Raw genomic sequence first — 19,714 nt, 5'->3', positions numbered from 1 at the left:
CTTTCATCACTGGCTATCTTTTCTCAACAGTCAGGGCCTTATTCTCCCTAGTCAATAGACTGATGGGATGCAGAGAATTCTTTCTTAGCATTTTTATAATGAGAAAGTCTCTCTGGAAATTGAATCCAGGCACCTGACTTGATATCACATTTACATCTTCAAGTCAAACAGCCTAATCCATTTTCTTCTTTCTTGAGATTCTTTTCTCCCCGTGACTCCCCTTTCACTGGCATCACAGGTTGATCATGAGCTGATATTCATGGACCATCTGTGGCAAAGCGAGAAATTGCCAGTTTCAGCTTGCAAGAGCCTGGAAAAGTTATACAGCATCCACACATGGCATGGCAGAATGGTTTGACGTGTTGCCTTCTCCAGCACTTCTAAAGGTATAGGGTCAACCAGGCCTCCAAAATGTATAATACATAGAAACATAGAAAACAGAGCAAGTCAGAAGGGACCTCCCGGGCCATCTAGTCTGACCTCCGGCACCAGCCAGCTCCGCTCACGACATGCCCACCATGTGGACGTCCAGCCTATCTTTGAACACCCGCACCGATGGGGCCTCCACGACCTCTCGTGGAAGCCCATTCCAATACCTCCAGCATCAGAGACAATAAGACCCTGCATGCCATTTGCTAGGAAATATTAGCATTTGACAGATACTTGGGTATTACTTGGGGACTTTCCATATGCTTCTGATTGGTCAGTGTGGATAATCAGCACCTGTCAGTTCAGAAGAAGGCCATATCTGCACCATGTAAGCTATGTGGTATTGTGCAGGCATAGGCTGAGCCAGACATTCAGACTGAATACAGCCCCAGCCTCCACCGTGAAGGAATGGAAATGTCTCATCATTTTTGTATAGAGTTAATTTTGGATATTGTGGAGTAAAATTTAATAATTTGCTAAACCCAAAAAGTCAAATGTCCAGACAGCAAAAGGAAAGACCGGTGCTTCTAAGGAAAAAGAGAACAGGAGGTCACACAGAAAAAGAGCTTGCAGAAGCTGGCTTGTTTGCCCAGCTGGCTTGTGCTGCCCAGAAGGCTGTGGGTGGCAAGACCTGGCTCCTGAAAAAGGCTTTGCAACCAGCTCAGCAGAAGGAAGTCAGGGCAATGTTGAGATTTCCTGAGTTGCAAGGGCATGAGCTAGTTCTAACGTATCAGGTAGCGTTGGAAGGTGGAGGAAAGCTGAAAGAGAGAACAAGGTTGAAATTTGCTATGCTACTAGGGAGAAATTGAATACTGGGGATGAGCTAAATGCTTGGAAAAGCTGAGAACCTCTGCATAGTAAGATCTTGATGGAGAAAAAAATTAGGGACCCAGCGTCGTTAGGAATTGTCTGGGTGCATTTGCTTTGGTTATTTTCTTACCCATTAGTTCTTACAATTGTGTTTTTTGTGTTCTGTAGATGCGCAGTTAAAACTTTATTCCTAATAAAATGCTTTAACTTTTAACAATTTTGGTAATTTAAAGACTGAGGGCTGTTTTCTTGTTGAATTATTCACACCATACTGAAAGCAAGTTCCAAACTACCTAAAAGTATTTGCAAGAGATCTAGATGGATTTAAGGATGCCTTCTGGAAGCAGCCAGGAAAAATGTAGAATTGCATCTGGGGGCTGTGGACAATATGAGGCAGCGAACAGCCCAAAGTAGTGGGGACCAAGTCACCCTCATATTCATATGTCAGAGCATAGCTGGTCCCATGACAACTCCATTGAGAGGAGGGACCAAAAAGGCAGAGGCACTCAAAGGATGAGTTCTACATCTCCCAAGATAAGAAAGCAGCATGGCAAATCCCGGCCTACATGTTTAAATATCCAAGGTTGGGCTTTCTCAATGGACCGTATGCAACAGAACCGCCATATCTGATGACTCAGGAACTTGTTGTTAGTTGCGAAGTCACGTCTGACCCAGCGCAACCCATGGACAACATTCCTCTGGGCCTTCCTGTCCTCCACCATCCCCCAGAGTCCACTCAAGCTCACACTGACTGCTTCAGTGACCCCATCCAGCCACCTCATCCTCTGCCATCCCCTTCTTCTTTTCCCATCTATTGTTTCCAGCATTAGGCTCTTCTCCAGGGAGTCCTTCCTTCTCATGAGGTGGCCAAAGTATTTGAGTTTCATCTTCACTATCTGGCCTTCTAAAGAGCAGTCAGGGTTGATCTCCTCTAGGACTGACCGGTTTGATCGCCTTACGGTCCAAGGGACTCGCAGGAGTCTCCTCCAGCACCACAATTCAATGTCCTCAATACTTTGGCGCTCAGCCTTCCTTCTGGTCCAGCTTTCACAGCCATACATTGCAAGACTCAGCAACTACGTTCTTGCTAAAGCATGACTGACCAGAATCTGACAGTCTCGCTCAGTGTCTTGTGCAGTCTCACCCGGGACTGCAGTATATGCCCTGGCTGAGTGAGGCTGAGGAAAGAGGTGGCAGCAGCACCCACATGGGGCAGTGGGCAACCTGTGCCCGGAAAGAGGCCTGTTGTTGGGGGCAGGAATGCAGGAGCTGATAGGGGGAGCCTGGGAAGCAGGGGCATAGCGGGCAGCTTAGCGGCCCTTCTGGTGCAGCTGGTGCTTTCAAGGGTTGCAGTGTGATGTCTTATTGTGCTCAATTTATAAATTAAACTTCATCACAGGTATGTACAGCACGTACCATGCAGTGTCTGCCACTATCCACGGTTTCAGGTATCCACAAAGTGGCTTGGAATCTATCCCTGCAGATACAGAGCTTCTGCTCTAGGCTCATTAAAGGCAAAGGTATGGCAAGTAATTCATGGGTTACAAAGGCCATTGCAGGAAGAGATTGCAAGAGAGGTACAGGCAATGACAACTCACTGTTTTATTATTACTGTTGTCCAAAGAAGTTATAGAGTCAAGCCATTGGATCTACTCTGACTGGCAGGACCTCCCCAGGGTTTCTCTGGCCCTCCTTCATGATGCCAAGGACTGCCCCTGGGACTTTCTCCCACTCAGCCACAGCCCCTTCCCCTTATTATTTGAAGAGATAGACATTCCAACCCTATATCAGATATGTAATGATAGTTTTAGTCATTGACCACAAGTATTCATACCTATACTTACATATAATCACATAAATCAATCACCCATATAGTCCACATTATACTCCAAAATCAGAATGTGAAATTTAAAACATTCTCAAATCTGGGGTGAAATTTCCCTTAGGCTCTAATATCTATCCCTATACAGTGATAACTATTCCAGTTGTAACAGACAGGTCTTTTCTTGTACGGACAGATTTTCCTGTTGCCCTTACATCATTCCCCCACTCTATCTTTCTCACTTTCTTTTCCTGCAAAGGCCTTTGTAGTCCATGAGTTAATTGCTCCATCTTTGCTAGTGAATGGAATAAAGAACCAACCTCAGCCTATACGAGGAGTAATTGCTCTCGTCGTTTTTGCTAACACTGTTGAAATTCTTTTCAACATCAGGCAGGAAATGTCTCTCTGGGGCCTCTATTTTAACTTTATTGTGCAATATTGGGCATTCTTGGAATGCCCAAAAACCTAGTTGAGCACTACATAATTGTTCACAATGAAGTAAAAAGCTCTCAAGGCATTATCTGCATCGCACCCTCATATACCTCAAGGGCTGGGTTAACAGATGTATTGATGGGAGCCCCAGTCTGCCATAATATTTAATAGTGTTCCATCAAATGCCAGATATTATACAGTGGTGTTTGGAGCCTCTAAAACTCTAGGACTCTGGGGTATCATATTCCTATCATTTGTCCTTGGGCTCTCTGATGCTAGCTACTTTCTGCACTAAGTTCTGCACCTGATTTGCATCATACTGCATGGTCCTATTTTTGGCATTCAGTTTTCTTCATGTGAATTTTCAGTGTGGTAGCAACTGAAGCATGCTTTCAATATCTCTTACACATGTGCACACACACAGACCTTGATTTTCTGAATTCACGAAACCCTTCCTACTATTCGTATCTGCAACATGGTACACAGATGATAAACTTTGTACAAAGTTTTATGCACAGTATTTGCAAAAGGCCACATTTCTATTTATGGTATTTTAAGCAGAAGGCTGGTCCTAGAAGTAGGCAAGGGACTCAAGAGTGAACAAAGAAAACCTATTCTAACTCATCACTTTCCAGAGGAGATGCCAAAGTTCATAGCAAAGTGGCACATAAGCTGATTGAAAGAAATAATAAATCAACCATCCTTAAGCACGTAAGGCAGGTGAATCAGGTAAGCAGTTCAATGGAAACCTGCCATGGACAGGTTGGGATTACCGCTGTATGAAATTTTTTGTTTTTTGATTTTCTAGATCATATACATCCAAGTAGTTTTCAGGGCAGGACCCTTTTGGGAATGGCAGGCTTACTAGTACAACCCCAGCAACATTTCCTCCCGTTGCCAAAGCCCTCATCCAAGTAGAGAGAGTAGATTCTCCTGCAATTTCAGCTCCTCCAGCTCAAACCAAAATGGTCTGCACCACTCCATGAAGCACCGAGCTGCTGCCACGTTCCCTTCCCACGCAGCCAGGGCTGAACTGAAACTCCAGGACATCATCCTGATGTAACCCTTTTTTTTTTTCTAGCATGCAGAATGTTGTCTTGGGCATGAAAGGAAAGGATGGGCAATGTGTTACTGCTACCCACAAAAGCTTCATGGTGTTTTCATGTCTCCTGGGAAAATCCCAGCTTGGGAAAGCAGCACCAGTTTGGACCATCTTCTTCCACATCTTTCAAATACAATTAAAAAGGGCAAAGAGGCCCAATTTTCCTTTATTAAGTAGCATGCAGCCAAGCCCTTGGGTGTATCCCTGTGCAGTGTTTCAGTCTCAGCAAATAAAGTAGCAGAATGGAGGCCAGGGATGACTTCCTCAAGCGATATCCATGAACGGCCGCTCTCCTCCCTGCCCTCTTAAACTAGGATGTAAATCTGTTAAGAATATCTCTGTTTAGAGTTTAAAAGAAAGTTGTTAAAATTTTAATCTGAGCACTGATAATAAAGAAGCATTTCCTGAAGGAAAAGCTGTATGCATTAGCATTAAAAATGTATAGAGGGTGGGATGTTGCATCCTCAGCCTAATGGAGCTGTCAACCTGCTTTACGAATGCAGGGAGGGTGCCTGAGTCGATCTTCTCTGCTCACTGCTCTGGCTGCTATCAGCGGCCATCAGCAACGGCCGAGTCGGCTTGAGAAGTCCTAGAGCCAGTGTTTTATAGCACTGCAAGGGCCATATGCCATTATGCTTGCTCAAATTGTGTGGAGTTTTGGCCTGCACATAAACATCCATCTGGACGATCTTTTCCATGCCTAGTTGAATAGCTTCACCCACCTTGTTGAACGGCTTGTCCCATTGCAACCGCATCAATGGCCTTGTTTTAACCAAGGTGGCAAACCTGTATTTGATTTGTGCCATTTATGCTCACCACTGAATACACTTTGTCTTTTTCATACCTTCTCTTCTGTAAGACAGCAGTTTTGTTTCCTGTCTCCTTAAATAGCCTTAAGTTCCACTGCAACTTTCTTCTTTCATTCAAGATCACAGAATGCTTCTCAAAAGCCATTGTGAACGCTGTTGCTCTTTCAGTTCTCCTTAATTCGCAGAGATTGAACATATCTGGACATAATACCTGAAGTCATGGCCTCTCTAGAACTTTTAATTAAATGTGTCCTAGAACTTTATACTAGTAGAACACTCAGACCAATGTTGCGAATGGCTCAGATCTTCTCATACAGCACATTCTGGCATGACTTATGTAGGACAGACCATTTGAAAGAAAGAAAAATGGTAAGACCATTTTCGCAGACTTGAAACTTCCCTCATATGAACCCTTGGCAAATAATATGAATTGCAGCATACCACAAAGGTCATTACACTTAAGACACTTTCAGATGAAGCAATGACAATAAGTACCAGCTCTCATTTGAGAGATGGTGATCGAGCCTTTTCTTCGAATCACATAAAGAACTACTAGTGACTCCGTATTGCAGGCTACACAATAGAGAAGGATATAAACCTGACAACTGAGAGATAACAGAATTTATTCTGAAGCTACATAAGAATCAGCAAGCTAACAAGACGGTATCCTGCTGAGCCTATATGTTTTTTATGAATCCGCAGGCCACTTTGATTTCATGGACAAATATTTGGAAGAGTAGTTGCAACTACATGTATGAATGTCCTTAAAAGATAGAAACTCAGATAATAAGCTTCTTCATGTTTGCCACGTTGCTGTGAAGACTTCCAAAAAGAATCAGTCAGACTGAAATGATTACAATATCACACTCCATGGTGAAGTGTGGAATATTGGACGTAGCGAAGGCATGCTATGCAGCCGAGAAACAAAAGAGAAATGAATTTGATTCAGGAATGCCCTAGAGCCCAGAAGCATACTTACCCAGATTGGCCCTGAAAAAGAAAATTGTATTTCCGAAATACATTGGATTTTAATAAACTCCTGCACTTCTGAGATATTGGGCACTGCCAGAGTCTGCAGACATAAAAGCGCCCATCACGCATTGCTCACGTTAAAGGCTTCTGCTTACACAGAAGAGCTGGACTTCTGCCCTCAGCCCAGACGGCATAGTGCGCCCAGGTCAGAAATCCATGGCCAGGTAAGAGGAACATGGGCCCGTGCAGGCCCCCACCATTCCTGGGCATGCTTGTTGTCCCTTCGTGTGACTTCAGGTACGAAAGGAACTGGACACACAGTTTTATCTCTCCATACAGAATTGTAAATGGTGCACACATGTTCAAAGCACCATTTGCTTTGCAGAATATCCCAAACTTTATGGCAGCACGGTGCTTCCCTAAGCATCGTTTTTCTGTACTTTTACTAAGGAAAAGCAGCAACGTATTCAAAATACCACTGTGCACCTTGAACACTGATACCTGTACAAAGTACAAAAATGGTTCCAGTTTGGAAAGTACTGGAAGAAGTGGCCTTCAGGCTCAAGATGTGGCCCATCGGGCCCCTGAACAGTGTCTAACTAAAGCAAAGCATAATTCAGCCACAGTTCGCACCTGGAGAATGCTACCTTTTCCTGCCATCAACGTTAAGTTGTGCATGGCAGAATGACTTTTACCCACGAGTTTGAAAACTCATGCCTAAAAAATTGTTGCTGGATTTCTAAATTATCTGTGCATGGAATGAGACCTTTCCTTAGTGGAGTGGCTTAGTGACTTGGAAAGAAAACAAATTCCATTTTGGCAGTGTGGGATTTGTAATTCACACACGACTATTAGATTGTCATCACATATTAACATGAATTGGGGTTATTGGTATATTAAATTACTTTCACTAGGAATGGCAAAATGAAGAACTACCTTGTTTAGATGGTTTACAGATGAGAAAGAGTAGGAGAAACATGTTTTCCTAACATTATAGAAAGAAGCTGTAAAAGGCAAATTCAGTTAATAAAACCAATAAACAGTAAAATGATATTTTGCAAATACGGAATGACTGCAATCTCTCTTAAATATTGCTGCAAATTTAGAGTTTATTTCCTAATGCAGATAGGTCTGAAAAGAGTTCAGTGAAGATGGGAGTGTTTATTTAAAAAAAAAAAAACTCTTTGTTTCTTTATGCATTGCTCAACAGAAACTCACACACAATCCTAACTCATGTACTGTGACAAACTTCCAAGGAATCTTCCTCTCTAACATTTAAAAACTTCCTCTCATTCTTGTCCTTGTCTGAGAAAGTGAACTGAGCTGAGCAGAAGTCCATGACAACTCTCAGAGTGAAGGCTGTATAACTAGCACCCTGCTTCTTCATCATGTGCCGGGACACTGCGTGTGCAGCATTCACACAGCACTCACCAGACGTGGAACGCCATGGGAATGCTGCATGCATCTGCCAAGAACTTGGATGCACAGCCTCAGCAAAGAAGGCCAGAGTCTGGGGATCTGAGATCAGGGAATCTGGTGGATTCCTCTCTCATTCCCAGTTTGGGTTGTCGAATTCTGAGTTGTCCTATGTGGGAACAATACCACACTAACAGACCATGGTTTGTTAACTACAAACAACACAGGAAGAGAAGTTGCTGTGTGTTGTTGGGTTGTGAACTTAAAAAGACATCAGTAATGGTAGATGTACTTTGTTGAGTGAGAACTTGTTCATATACATATTCCTGGAGGAATGTTGTCCATGGGGTCGCGATGGGTCAGGCACGACTTTACGATGAGCAACAGCACCATGAGCAGTCATAGGTGACTTTACAGAAAGTTTCAACTGCACTGTCACTTCACATGGAGGGACACAGGCCTGAGAGACCCAAAACCCAGCTAGCCTTCTCCATGAACTGAGCACACACCCCAGAAATCATCCCAGAATCCCCAGCAGTGATCAGGGGTTTGTAGCGAAATTGAAGGGTCTTCTTACCAGAAAACTTGTAAGTGAGAAGAGATCCTCTGAAAATAAATTGTCTGGAAGCCATGGGATCATATGATTTTCTGATAACTTTGTAACACCATGTGCATGAATGGGAATGGGAAGCGCCTTTAAACTGGATCTAGGATGCATTAAAGTGAGACAAATATCCAGCAGATAGATGTGGCAATGTTAATACCAGTCTGAACGGAATGGAGAACCTTATCTGTGCTGCTGCATGAAATGCGCCTCCCGATAAAGTTGAATAACTGTGTGGCATATAAATCAGAGCAGAGCAACTTCCCTGCCCCCAGTGCGCTAAATATGCTACTTCTAACACACACTGGTAATATCCCTAAAAGATCACACAGATTGCTCCTTCGTAGCACTAACAAAAGCAACATGGTGTTGCTTGTTATCGTGCTTCCAAACCATGAAATAGCATATTTGTCTAACCGCTGATCTAGCCTCTGTCTGGAGACGGCCTCCCTCGCAAGCCACTCAGCATCCAGCAGGGTTCCCTTTTGTGTTTTTATGCTGTGCTTCCCAAGATGCCGTAGCTCAGGGTTGGGTAACACATGCCGCACGGGCTGTGGCCAGTTCCCTCTGCCTCCCATTGTCCCCACTGTGCTTAAGTGGGAAAGAAATCACAACAGAGGCATTGGATGGACCAATTTAACTTGTTTTCAGGCTAAAGGTGCCTGGGCTAATCCTTTGCAGCAGCTCAGAATGGAAGGATTAGCTCCTTCTTATTAAGTTCCTCCCCACATGGAACTAACAAATTGAAGGAGGTCACTTTTGCTTTTTACAATATTTGGCGATGTGGTAGCGGGGGGGTGCCCAGGGCTGGGAAGGAAGAATTGCTCCTTTTCTGCTCACAGTTTCCCAGCCCTGTTGTAGATCCATTCACCTGCAGAGTCCAACAAGCTGCTCCTCTCCTGCCACTTCTGGGTCTTTCTCAAGCTACATTTCAGAATCCATTTATGTATGTCTGGTTTCTCAAGGGGTGCGCCCAGGGCCAGATGACCATACAGTGAAGACTTTCAGAGTGATAGCTCTAGTCTATGTATTTGAGACTGAGAGAGTGCTTGAAGTAGCTATCCGCACTCCTCACTGCAGGCATTTACAAGCCATTTCGAAGCCAGGTCCAATGAGAACATTGTGTGGGATTTAACAACGTGAACACTATTAAGGCATGACAAAAACGGAATATCAGGTGGGTTTTAATACATGTTTTTTTAATTGTCCAAATTGCCCATTGACATGAAAGATATGTTAATTAAACACTGTAATAATATGCAATATGATATGCAATATATATTGTATAGAATCGAATTGAAATAATACAAATAAAGCATTATATCAAAATATTAACAGAAGTATCTAGCATATTCTAGTGAAGATGTAAGAAGATTTGAATTTATTGGCACAAAATCAAATGAAGTTTCACATGGTAGAGCAAAGCAAAAAATGAGTTTCCTGAATTTCAGTCCAGGGTCAACTGTGCCTTTTTCATGCCGTCCAAAATGCATCTGCATGCCTGAGAACCTGACTTTCAAAAACTACAACTGGGCTAGGGATCTCACAGTACATTTCACATGAATGTTGGATTTACACATCCATTCAAAGATTTCAGAAGGCACAAACGCTGACGTGCACAGGAATAAAGCGTACACAGTTCCAGCCTTTCTTCCTGAGGGTTCCGCAAGAGACTGTGCATATACATGTGTGTTCATAATACAATTACACACGTTATCTGTCCAATTCAACAAGCTTAATAGCATACTGATAATTAATGCTTAAGTGCACCAAAGTTGTTGTTGGGTTTTTTGTTTTTGATGATAACTTGTGAGTGGAGTGAATGGAGGCAGACAGGACTGGGGGACTGACATTTGGTAGTTGCCAACACTGTTGCAGAGGAATGTGGCACATTTTAATTAATTGATTGATTAATTAAGTTCTATTCTGCCCAACAGTCAAAGCTGTTTGCTGCTGAACATTATGGTAGTTCTATTATTTTAATCTTATAAATGACTTTTTGAATATCCTCTTTGTTTGAAGATGTTTTGGGGTACATTTGCTGTTGTTTTGAATGCTGCACATGGTCAATAATTTTTCACGTTGTAAATAGCACTAAGATAAATTTACAACCTTTATTTGCATTAAATCCAGGGCCTAGCTTTATCTCACATATATATATTTCCAGGGGTTCCCTGAGGCATGGAAATTATTTCAAGGGTCGCTTCACCTGAAAAAAGGTTGAGAAAGGCTGCCCTGTGCTAATCTTTTACAACCTGGTACCTGCCAAACATTTTGGACTTGAGCAGAGCATCATGTTGAGGAAGGCAAATCTATCTATCTAGGGTTGTCTATGGACAAAGCTACCATGCAGACCCCCAACTGATCTGACCTCCTTTGACAACTCAGACTTCCACAATGTCTGTACAGAGAAGGAGAAATAGAGGGCATCTGTAAGCCATCTTGAGACATTTAGTGAAAGACAGGATAGAAATGTTTTGTTTTATTAAATTAAATAATAAACTTAAAAAGGTGGAGAACAGCCTTCCAGAACCTACAACCTTCCAGATGTTGTCTAGGATTAAAGGGAGTTCGAGTCCAAATTGTTGGAGGGCCCAGTTAGGGAACACTATTGCAATCCTAGAACCTAACAGGACTTACTGGGGGCTTCAAATTATTTGCACGGTGTGCACATTTAAATTTGTACAATAAGTGTGTTCATTGGAGGAAATGAGGGCTGCTCCCAACACGGTTCCTTGCTGAAGAATTATATAGATGTATTGCTACCTAGCGTCTGACTGAGCACGTTGCAGAGATATAATTGGACGGCAGCACTTGCGTGACATCTTTGTGATTCAGCAGTGTGCCTTTCCCGTTACATGAGTGAGGAAAGCGTGCAAGAAGCAGAACTTAGTGTGACTGAAGTGCAACTATGAAATTACTTACAACCAGTTGCCTTCGCATTATGGCAGAAGGTTTAGAAGTCAGGAATGAAAAATGACCTAAATTAAATTGGCCTGACTCCTGAATTGCGAAGGACACTGTAGAAACCACTGAAGGATAATAATGTTTTCCTTGTGACAGTCAATGCCTATGTGTGAAAATCTTTGCACATCAAATGCTAAATTTCACCTTCCTGAAATAATCTTAGTGTGAACTGCACAGCAGGAGTTACTAAATGGATATTTCTTTCAGTCTTTCTTCCAACAGCTCTAGGCACTTTGTCCATCCGGTTTCCCCATTTTCATCAGTGCAGGGTCCCATTCTGTGTATGGAAAGAAAATTACGTTAAGAAAATGAGGCAGTGATTAATAAATCTGCCTGTGGGACAATTGTTCCTGGAGAAGAATAAAGTCCACAGTGGCGGTACAATCTCATTTGTAAAGTGGTATGTAACCTCAAGCATCTATCAAATAGGACATGTTGCTCTACCGTTATAGTTGTTTGTTTGTCTCAGTTCTTTTAGGCACAGAATATGATTTTTTGATAGGCAAGGGGCCGAGGATCTGGTGGTGGTTCATATCTGACTGGGGAAACCAAGTAATTGCACCTGGATACACACGGGGCCACCATTGTCAGCCATAATGAGGCAGCATTTGGATGCCAACCAGTTCTCCATGTTGATGTGATGTTATGAGAATCAGCTGAAATCAGAGAACTGTGTGCAGAAGACTAGCCGTTGGCATTGTTGCACACATGCTTGGGCACCATCTTGAGCATGGAAGCATGCTCATAGGAATTATATTGGCCTTCCATGTCCACTTCTCCTAGAGGTTGCAGATCAATGTTGGTTTTGGTTTCACGTTTATTGTGAACACTTCTCTGTGCAGAAAGCACTGTTCACGTGCTGGAAATCACTTCTGGACACAAAACAAGGATTTCGAAATGCCACTACTAATATGCAAAATCCAGCAGTACTGTCTACCGGCCATGTTATCATGTCTGGTCAACTCGAGATGGCCTGTTGTGCACCACCCGCATGCCGAAAGGAGGGTGCCCTGCACGAGCCACACCTGTATCCAGTGTGGGCTCCCAGGTTTTGGGCCTCTTTGGGCAGGCAACTTCAGAGCCCTTCCCTGAGTCAGCCTGCCTTCCCACTCCACCGTCGCCTGTCACTTTGCTCTGCCCACTGCTCTTTTCCACCTTGGTTGCCACTCACGTGCTTGGCAGGCAGAGAGCTAGTGCACAGACAGACAGAGGCATCTAGTGCGTCTCTTGCCACACCAGCATTGTCCCAGCCAGAACACAGAAAAGGTGAGCAAAAGCGTTGCAGCAATGAAGAGGAGAAGCCACTCCAGGGGGCTTTAGCCACGGGCCCCGTGCTTGTTAGACCTTTTCCAATCATACTTGCCCTTGATATCAGCCTGCCTTTGTCTCTGAAAACATCCCCGTTTACATCGTGACAGCCATATGGATTCATGGAGGGAGAGAATGACAGACACCACTGAATCCCCAGGTTTCAGGCAGAATACAGAACATTTGGCAGTGTCTCTTTCTGTTCCCAAAGGATTTATAATCTAAGAATTACATCTGGCGGATTTCAGGAGCGCTAGCTAGAAATAACGCATTCTTACTACTCCCTCCCATTTTATCCATTCTTTCTACTTGCTCCTATTTTATCCCAAAATATGGCAATCTCAGAATACATTTTTTTGTTCTAATTCTCTTATCTGCCCTCCTCTTGTTCTTGGGCCACAACTACACAGCTGAGAAGAAAACTTAAAAGAAACAGATGCAGAACTGCTTCCTTGTCTCATGATCTATCTCTAAATCAGAGTTTTGGTTTTCTGTGTTTCATTATTCATCACGAGGTTGTCCACGATGAGAGGAGAAACGCTGCAGGGGGCGCTGTTCAAGGAGTTAGGGTGTCATCAGTCCACGTTATCAAACTGTTCTGTATTGAAATGCCATAAAGAGTCTATCGGTAAAGCAACCTTTGGAGCAATGAAACACATATTAGCAGATTATAGTTAAAATGGTTTTAAAAGAAATGCAAAACTTAACTATCTGTAAAATGACCGTGCTAATTCAGTTCAGCCAGGCCAATGTACTCCTAATCCGTTTCTAACTTTTGTTGGTTGCCAGTGTCGCAGTAATAAGCTGTCAAATGCTATCTCTGTCCTGATGAAAAATGTATCTGAGCATGTTGCACTAGAAGGACTCCCATAGGCCCTTGGAGAGCTGCTGGACAAAGCCATAGCTGCCATCTATGCGTGGTTAGATAAGGAGGCAGCCTGAGAAACCCTTCTGGCAGTGGATTTGGGGGTGGCTTTCAAGAGTGGCAGGTTGCTTGGCATGGACAGCAGTATCTGACCTCTCCTTCCCTTCTTGGGCTCTCTCATGCTGTCCTCCAGCTCAGCTTGGTTGTGTACCAGTGGTGTGATGGAGCCACATGGGTCTCCCATGGATACAGTTCGGGTAGCTGTGACTAGAAGGAATGCAAATGCCATCAGCTACCCCTACCCCAATATATCCATTTAGCTGCAATCCCAAAGAAGCTGAGTGCAGATGGGTGCAGAATTCATTTTCCCAACAATATTGTATCATTTTAAAATGCATAATATTTTTGGAATATAAGAACGTAAGGGGACCCATGCTAGACCCAAGCAAGGCTTCATCCAGTTTAGCAGTCTCTTTAACCAGTGGCCAACCCATTGTCCATGGGAAACCTGCAACCAGGATGTGAGTGCAACTGCACCCTTGCCCATGTTCCCCAGCACCCTGCCTCTGATATAGATAGCCTAGTGCGTCATGACACCATTGCATTAACCTCCGTGAGATTGCCCAGTCCCCTGAAGGATGTGGGGCAGGTTCAGTCTCGAACGGGTAGCCTTGCAAAAGAGCTGCTCCTGCCACAGATGCAAACAGCTGGAGCTGGTTTGTCGATGCAGATTAAAGGTGGACTTCCTCGGGAGGCGTGGCTGCAGGGCTGCCTTCATGAGCACATGCATTTCACGCTTTGCCACTCCATCCTCAGCATACACATGGCTTCCGCTCCTCCTTTTGCCCCTCTTTTAAAAGGAGAGGAGGAGGGGATGGCGCAGCAGCAGGGAAGGGAAGGAGATGACAAGCCTTTTCAAAGCCATTACAAACAAGTAATGGCTCCCTTCCTTCTTTACTCTCCTGGCCCGATCATAGCTCAGCACTCACTTTTCCTATAAGGAAGATGTTGGGCCAGTTCACATGGCATGGACAAGTCATTGTGGGTTATTACTACTAACTGAGGACTGCCTCAAATGACACCTGGTGGCCTGGTCTCCAGTGCAACCTTTAATTGTTCTCAGCAAAGGCTGCAGATTCAGACCACAAACACCATGGATACACCACAGGTCATTCTGGCGTATTTAACACACGGCAACCCACCATGCCAGGTAATGTGGGTCACTGTAGCAGCAATGGGTCTTTCTGCAGAAGCAAGCCTGAGTGAATTCAGTGGTATTTACACCCCGTGCACCATTTGTGGGATCCTGGGTACTGTTCTTTAGGACAAGCGCAGGTATGCAAACAGTTGGGCATAGATTTGGGCACTTGCAGCTGGGCCAGTAGAAACAAATTCCCCCAGCCTGCACCACTGTACAGCAGCCTCTGGAAATATTGCACCGAGATTTAGCCGATCCTGCCGGATGGGGGCTGAACTGTGACGTGTGCCAGGAGAATCAGGCAGCAGCGCCTTCCCTGAGCATAGCGCTTTTGCCAACAGAAGATTCCAGTGATCGTATGTTTACATTTTTGCTAGATTGTTTTAAGCTGCAAGGAAGCAAGAGTAGCTTACGAGGTTCTGTCACACATATTGTTCTCACAACGATCCTGTGAAGCAGTTTGGGTCATCAGAGAGAGTGACTGATCCAAAGTCATGAATTAAAGTCCATGAACTTGGGGAGGGGGGCAGCTTTGAATTTGTACCTCCCAAGTTATATTCTGGCACCCATTAAATTGCCCTTTGTGTGGCTGCTTAGATTCAGCAAAAGAAAAACATTCCAAAAATAACCTGAGTTGTTCTTGGTTACTGAAAAGCTAGAACTATCTGAATTTATGTATTTATTATATTTAAAGCCCACCTTTTTCCTGCAAGGAACCCATAATCTTCTTCTTACATTCCATTATATCTTCATAAAAACCCTGTAAGGTGGGACATGTTGAAAGGCATGTGAGCATCATGATCTCCATCACTCTAGCCACTCTACCACAGACTCTCTGTTAATTCAGCCACCCTGTTAACACAATTGGAGGAAAAATATCAGCCAAACTAACATATTTTGAATGTCAAATATGAGGAAAATCCTCAGATGCCACAATAAAGATCGAAGTAGCAGATGGGAATGAAGCTGGGGGCAGAGGGTGTTGCTACACATTTTTTAGAACATAGCAGAAAATCTTAAACTATTTAGAAGATCCATTTTAAACTACCAAGCCGTGGCAGAGAAAACAGCTTTTCACGGCCATATGACAGATGTTCCGCTTTTGAAACCCAGGATGATGAAGGGAATAAGAATATGCTTCTTCTTTTGCAACTGGCACAACAGCAAAAATACTTCTCCACCACCCCTGGTTTAGCTGCTTTGCGTTGCTTCACTTCACTTTGCTTCGCTTCATTCCATAACTAGCAACTGGCCTGTAATTGTTCAAAATTTGGGCATTTGGATTCAACTTCTCCAGGGATGGCTTTCTGACCACTTCCGGGGATGTCCCTCTTTCATGATGGCTGGAGTCTTCCAGGCTTCAAGAAGTCTACGCAGAAGCATGCAGTGTCTGGAGGGCATCCCAGATGCTGTGCACCCAGGTGGCTCCAAAGCAGCGTAGAGGTTTACCACTCCGCCACGGGAATGATGCAGAGCCTCAGGGAACAGGTTGCTTTAGGAGATTCTGTGGATGACCAGGAAGGTCCTGGGCCTGCGGGAGACGAAAACCCCTGCCTTGGAGCCAAAGAGGGATGCTGAGCCACGATCCATCTCCTGAGGTCGCCAGGGCCTGAAAGTACAGCCCAGGTCTGTACAAAAGCAAAGGAATGTCCACTTGTAGGAGGCGATTCCTCCAGAGCAGGACTACCCCACCCCTTGCGAGAAAGCCCCTCCTCCTGAGTGGGAGCCATGTGGTCTGACCTTGCTGTGGCCTGAACCTCTTCACTGCGAACTCTGGCACTGCTGCTTGGCTCTGCTTGACTCCTTATCCCTGTCTGGACCACAGTCGTGCTGACCTCGCCCTCTTGCCGGCCTGCTTGTGCCTTTGGCAATCACCCGTTTCCTAGCTCCTCCCTCATTAAACGGCCCTCTTGCTGGACTGGTACCACCGTGCTTGACCATTCAGCTGCTTATGAACTTGCCATGGGGCTTTGCCCAGTTAATTTGCCCTAAGGCTGAGTGTGACCTGGACCTAACAGGTGCATGGGGTGATGCTGAAGAGGCAGCCCTGCAACCTGTCCCCTCCCGCAGGTATTGCCATGGGTGGAGAGGCTTTCCCTTAACTGCTGCTTTATAATTCACCATTCTGGGTAACATGCTGCGCTCTGCTGTGTTTGGGTCTCAACACGGTTGTACTTGTATTCGACTACCGAGATAGAAGGATTTGGCATCTGATAGTGCGAGTAATACTACATCATCTAATGGCTTTCTTTGACATGTTCCTTCTTTAGAGGTTTTTAAAATGTGTCTCTTCCACTGCTACATTTTAATTTCCCTGAAATCTTTTCCCCTTTATATCTCAATCTTCTCCCTCACATCTTTATCTCTTCTCGTTCTCTTTTTTGTTTTCTCTCTTTTTTTGTCAAGAATCCTTCCTCTTTGTGTAGAAGAAGTTCAGTCTTGGGTTGTGATGCTGTTTCTGTTGCTGGCTATGCCTACCCCCTCTCTACACATATAATTTGTATGTGAAAATGCCTTCTTACCCAGTGGCTGCAGGGCTCTAGCAATGAGGAGGGGGATAGGGCCAAGCTGCTAGACTTGGGGGAGCACTTCTGGGGATGCCAGTGGTACATTCAGAACTGGATTAATGGACCACTCACACCACTTGAATGTCTCCTTTTGAAAGGTGCAATTCAAAGCCTAAGTAACTTGAAATATAGCACCTAAGCTGCATAGCTACACTCATTTCTCTGGAAGTAAGCCACTTTGACCAGCATGGTATTTCTTCTGGGTAGACCTGCACAGAATTTTACTGTTAAGTGTTCCCACTGTCCTGACTTGCAAGTGAACCCAGGCAGCATTATATGGATCAGGATTCTAGCATAGCAAGTAAAAGGTCCTGATCCACCTGATCTCCCTGGGGCCTGCAGAAAGTCTAGGGCAAATAGCTTCCCCCAGCCCTATTTCCAGGAATTGGAGATTGGATTGTTATTCAGGGCAGACCATTTTAATCACACAGCCTGGATGAAGTGCTGGCCTGGCTCAATTACGTCTGTCAGTGCAACCACTGAGGAAGAGAGCTAAGGAGCCACTGCTGTCCTCAGGAGCTCGGGACATGTAAAACAGTCTGCAGGACATCTGCTGCCAGGCAACAGCAGATAGATCAGCAGATAGATAACATCAATTCCTGCCATCGAAAGGTACTATGGAACCTCTGGGCTGGGCTGGACTGTCCTCTGGGGAGCCTGGCCTTCTAGCCTTACCTGGTCAACAGAGCAGGGCCCTGGGCCTGCAATTCCCAAATGTGCCTCCAAGGCCAAGGCCAATCCCATCACAAGGCACGGAACCCTCCCAACAGTCTGGGTTTGGGTACAGCCATGCTTGGTGCCAGCCTGGCTCAAAGAATAGTTAGCTCATGGAAAGTTCAGAGCATCTGTACACAAGCGGGGTGGACAGTTTATGCCTCTCCAGGTGTTGGTGGACTGTAACTTCCATCAGTCAAAGCCAATGGTGAGGGTGAGTTCCATCCCTGTACTGAATTATTCCTCATGAGTTCTAACAATGAAATGAGGAAAGAAACAGTGTTGTCGGCTCATTTCATGCTAAGTAGTCCTTCTCAGCAGTGATTTACCTCTGGAACAGTCTCAAGAGATGGAAATGGTGGCAACCATTAAACATCTCTTGAAAATTGTACAGTCAAGCTTTCACAGACTTGTAAGTGGCCTTGACACTGCTCACTTTTACCACCTTTGTTGTGAAGGTTTTAAGCAATACGTTGTTTTGTACTTTTTCCTGTTGATGTTTATACTGTGTATGTTTTAGCAGACAGCCACACAGGATTCCCCACTCCCACGGTCCTTCCCATCCTGGGTCCTGGGTCCTGGACCAGAATATGATTTCAGCACACAACAGCCCAAGTGTTGGGAACCAGGATTTTATTGAAAGGCTAAAAGGATTTTATTAAAAGGCTAAATTTATTAAAATTTTAATTGTACATGTATTTATTTAATTTATTTTAAATATGTCAGTTTTATGCTCAGTTCGTGGTATATCTAATTTATTTTGTTTAGGATTTCTAATATTATGTAAGCCTTCCAGAGACGACAGTGATGGATGGCCTATAAATTTCCTAAAAAATAAAATAAAATAAAATAAAATAAAATAAAAGGTAGAGGTGGAGGATACTTAAATAGCTAAAACACACAAGCCACAATTGCACACGAAGAAGCAGGGAAAGGGGATTTGGGAGAGCAGCACTGATACACTTCAGAGACAGTGATGGCCCCCTGAGACACCCAGGCCCAGCTGGCCTTCTCGGACACAACACGACAAAGCTTCGCCTCACTGAGCTGTACACACAGATACTATGCAGGTCATGGACATCAAAGACACAGGGTAGCACAGCATTCTCCAGCCAAGAGTCAGCCGGCAAGAGTGGAGCCTCTCCTCAGAGAAGTACCCCAAGCCCCTGCAGGCTCTCCTCCTTTATTCCCATCACCGATCAGATAGCTCATGGGGTGGCAGTGCATGATGGATCCCAGGTGAGGACTATTAGTCCTTGTTGCCCTCAATCCCCGTCCTGTCCTTGGGAGTGTGAATCTTCCTGTTCCTGGGTCTCATTTACAGTATCTCTCCCTTCTGCATTCCCAGAGGCTCTCCAGCCCTCCCACCCTTGGGCACCAGTGTCTCCCTGAGCAAACCCCTAGCAATTGTAGCCCTTTGCCCTGGTTGTCACTTAACTCTCCCTGCTTGGATAGAGCCTTTATCCAGTTCACGTAGCATATGTTCCTGTGTTTCTTAGTTTACTTGGGGTGTCACAAGCAGCTTAAATCAATCCATCCATCCATCAATCATTCAATCAATGGTGTAATCCAATGGGGATGCCTATAGCCTTCCAATCTCCACAGGAAGAATACAAAGAGTCCCTCCTTGCTCCTTTGCCCTGAAAAGGGTCTGGAATGCCAATAAAAGCCACTGAAACGTGGCAGATCAGAAAAGGAG

General features: G+C 44.5%; 1 protein-coding gene across 1 annotated transcript in view; it reads left to right on the top strand.

The window, feature by feature from the left end:
• Positions 1–19,714, top strand: part of GPC6 (glypican 6) — an 850,059-nt gene that overhangs the window by 695,947 nt on the left and 134,398 nt on the right. The window contains exons 6-8 of the mRNA XM_044437764.1: positions 10,257–10,280; positions 12,291–12,320; positions 15,134–15,155. Of these exons, the coding sequence (XP_044293699.1) occupies positions 10,257–10,280; positions 12,291–12,320; positions 15,134–15,155 (76 nt within the window). The remainder of the gene's footprint in view (positions 1–10,256; positions 10,281–12,290; positions 12,321–15,133; positions 15,156–19,714) is intronic.

This window comes from Varanus komodoensis, unplaced genomic scaffold, assembly GCF_004798865.1.
Source record: "Varanus komodoensis strain SLA01 unplaced genomic scaffold, ASM479886v1 scaffold31, whole genome shotgun sequence".
In the NCBI taxonomy this organism is placed as follows: domain Eukaryota; kingdom Metazoa; phylum Chordata; class Lepidosauria; order Squamata; family Varanidae; genus Varanus; species Varanus komodoensis.
This window is presented reverse-complemented; position numbering and strand designations above follow the sequence as displayed.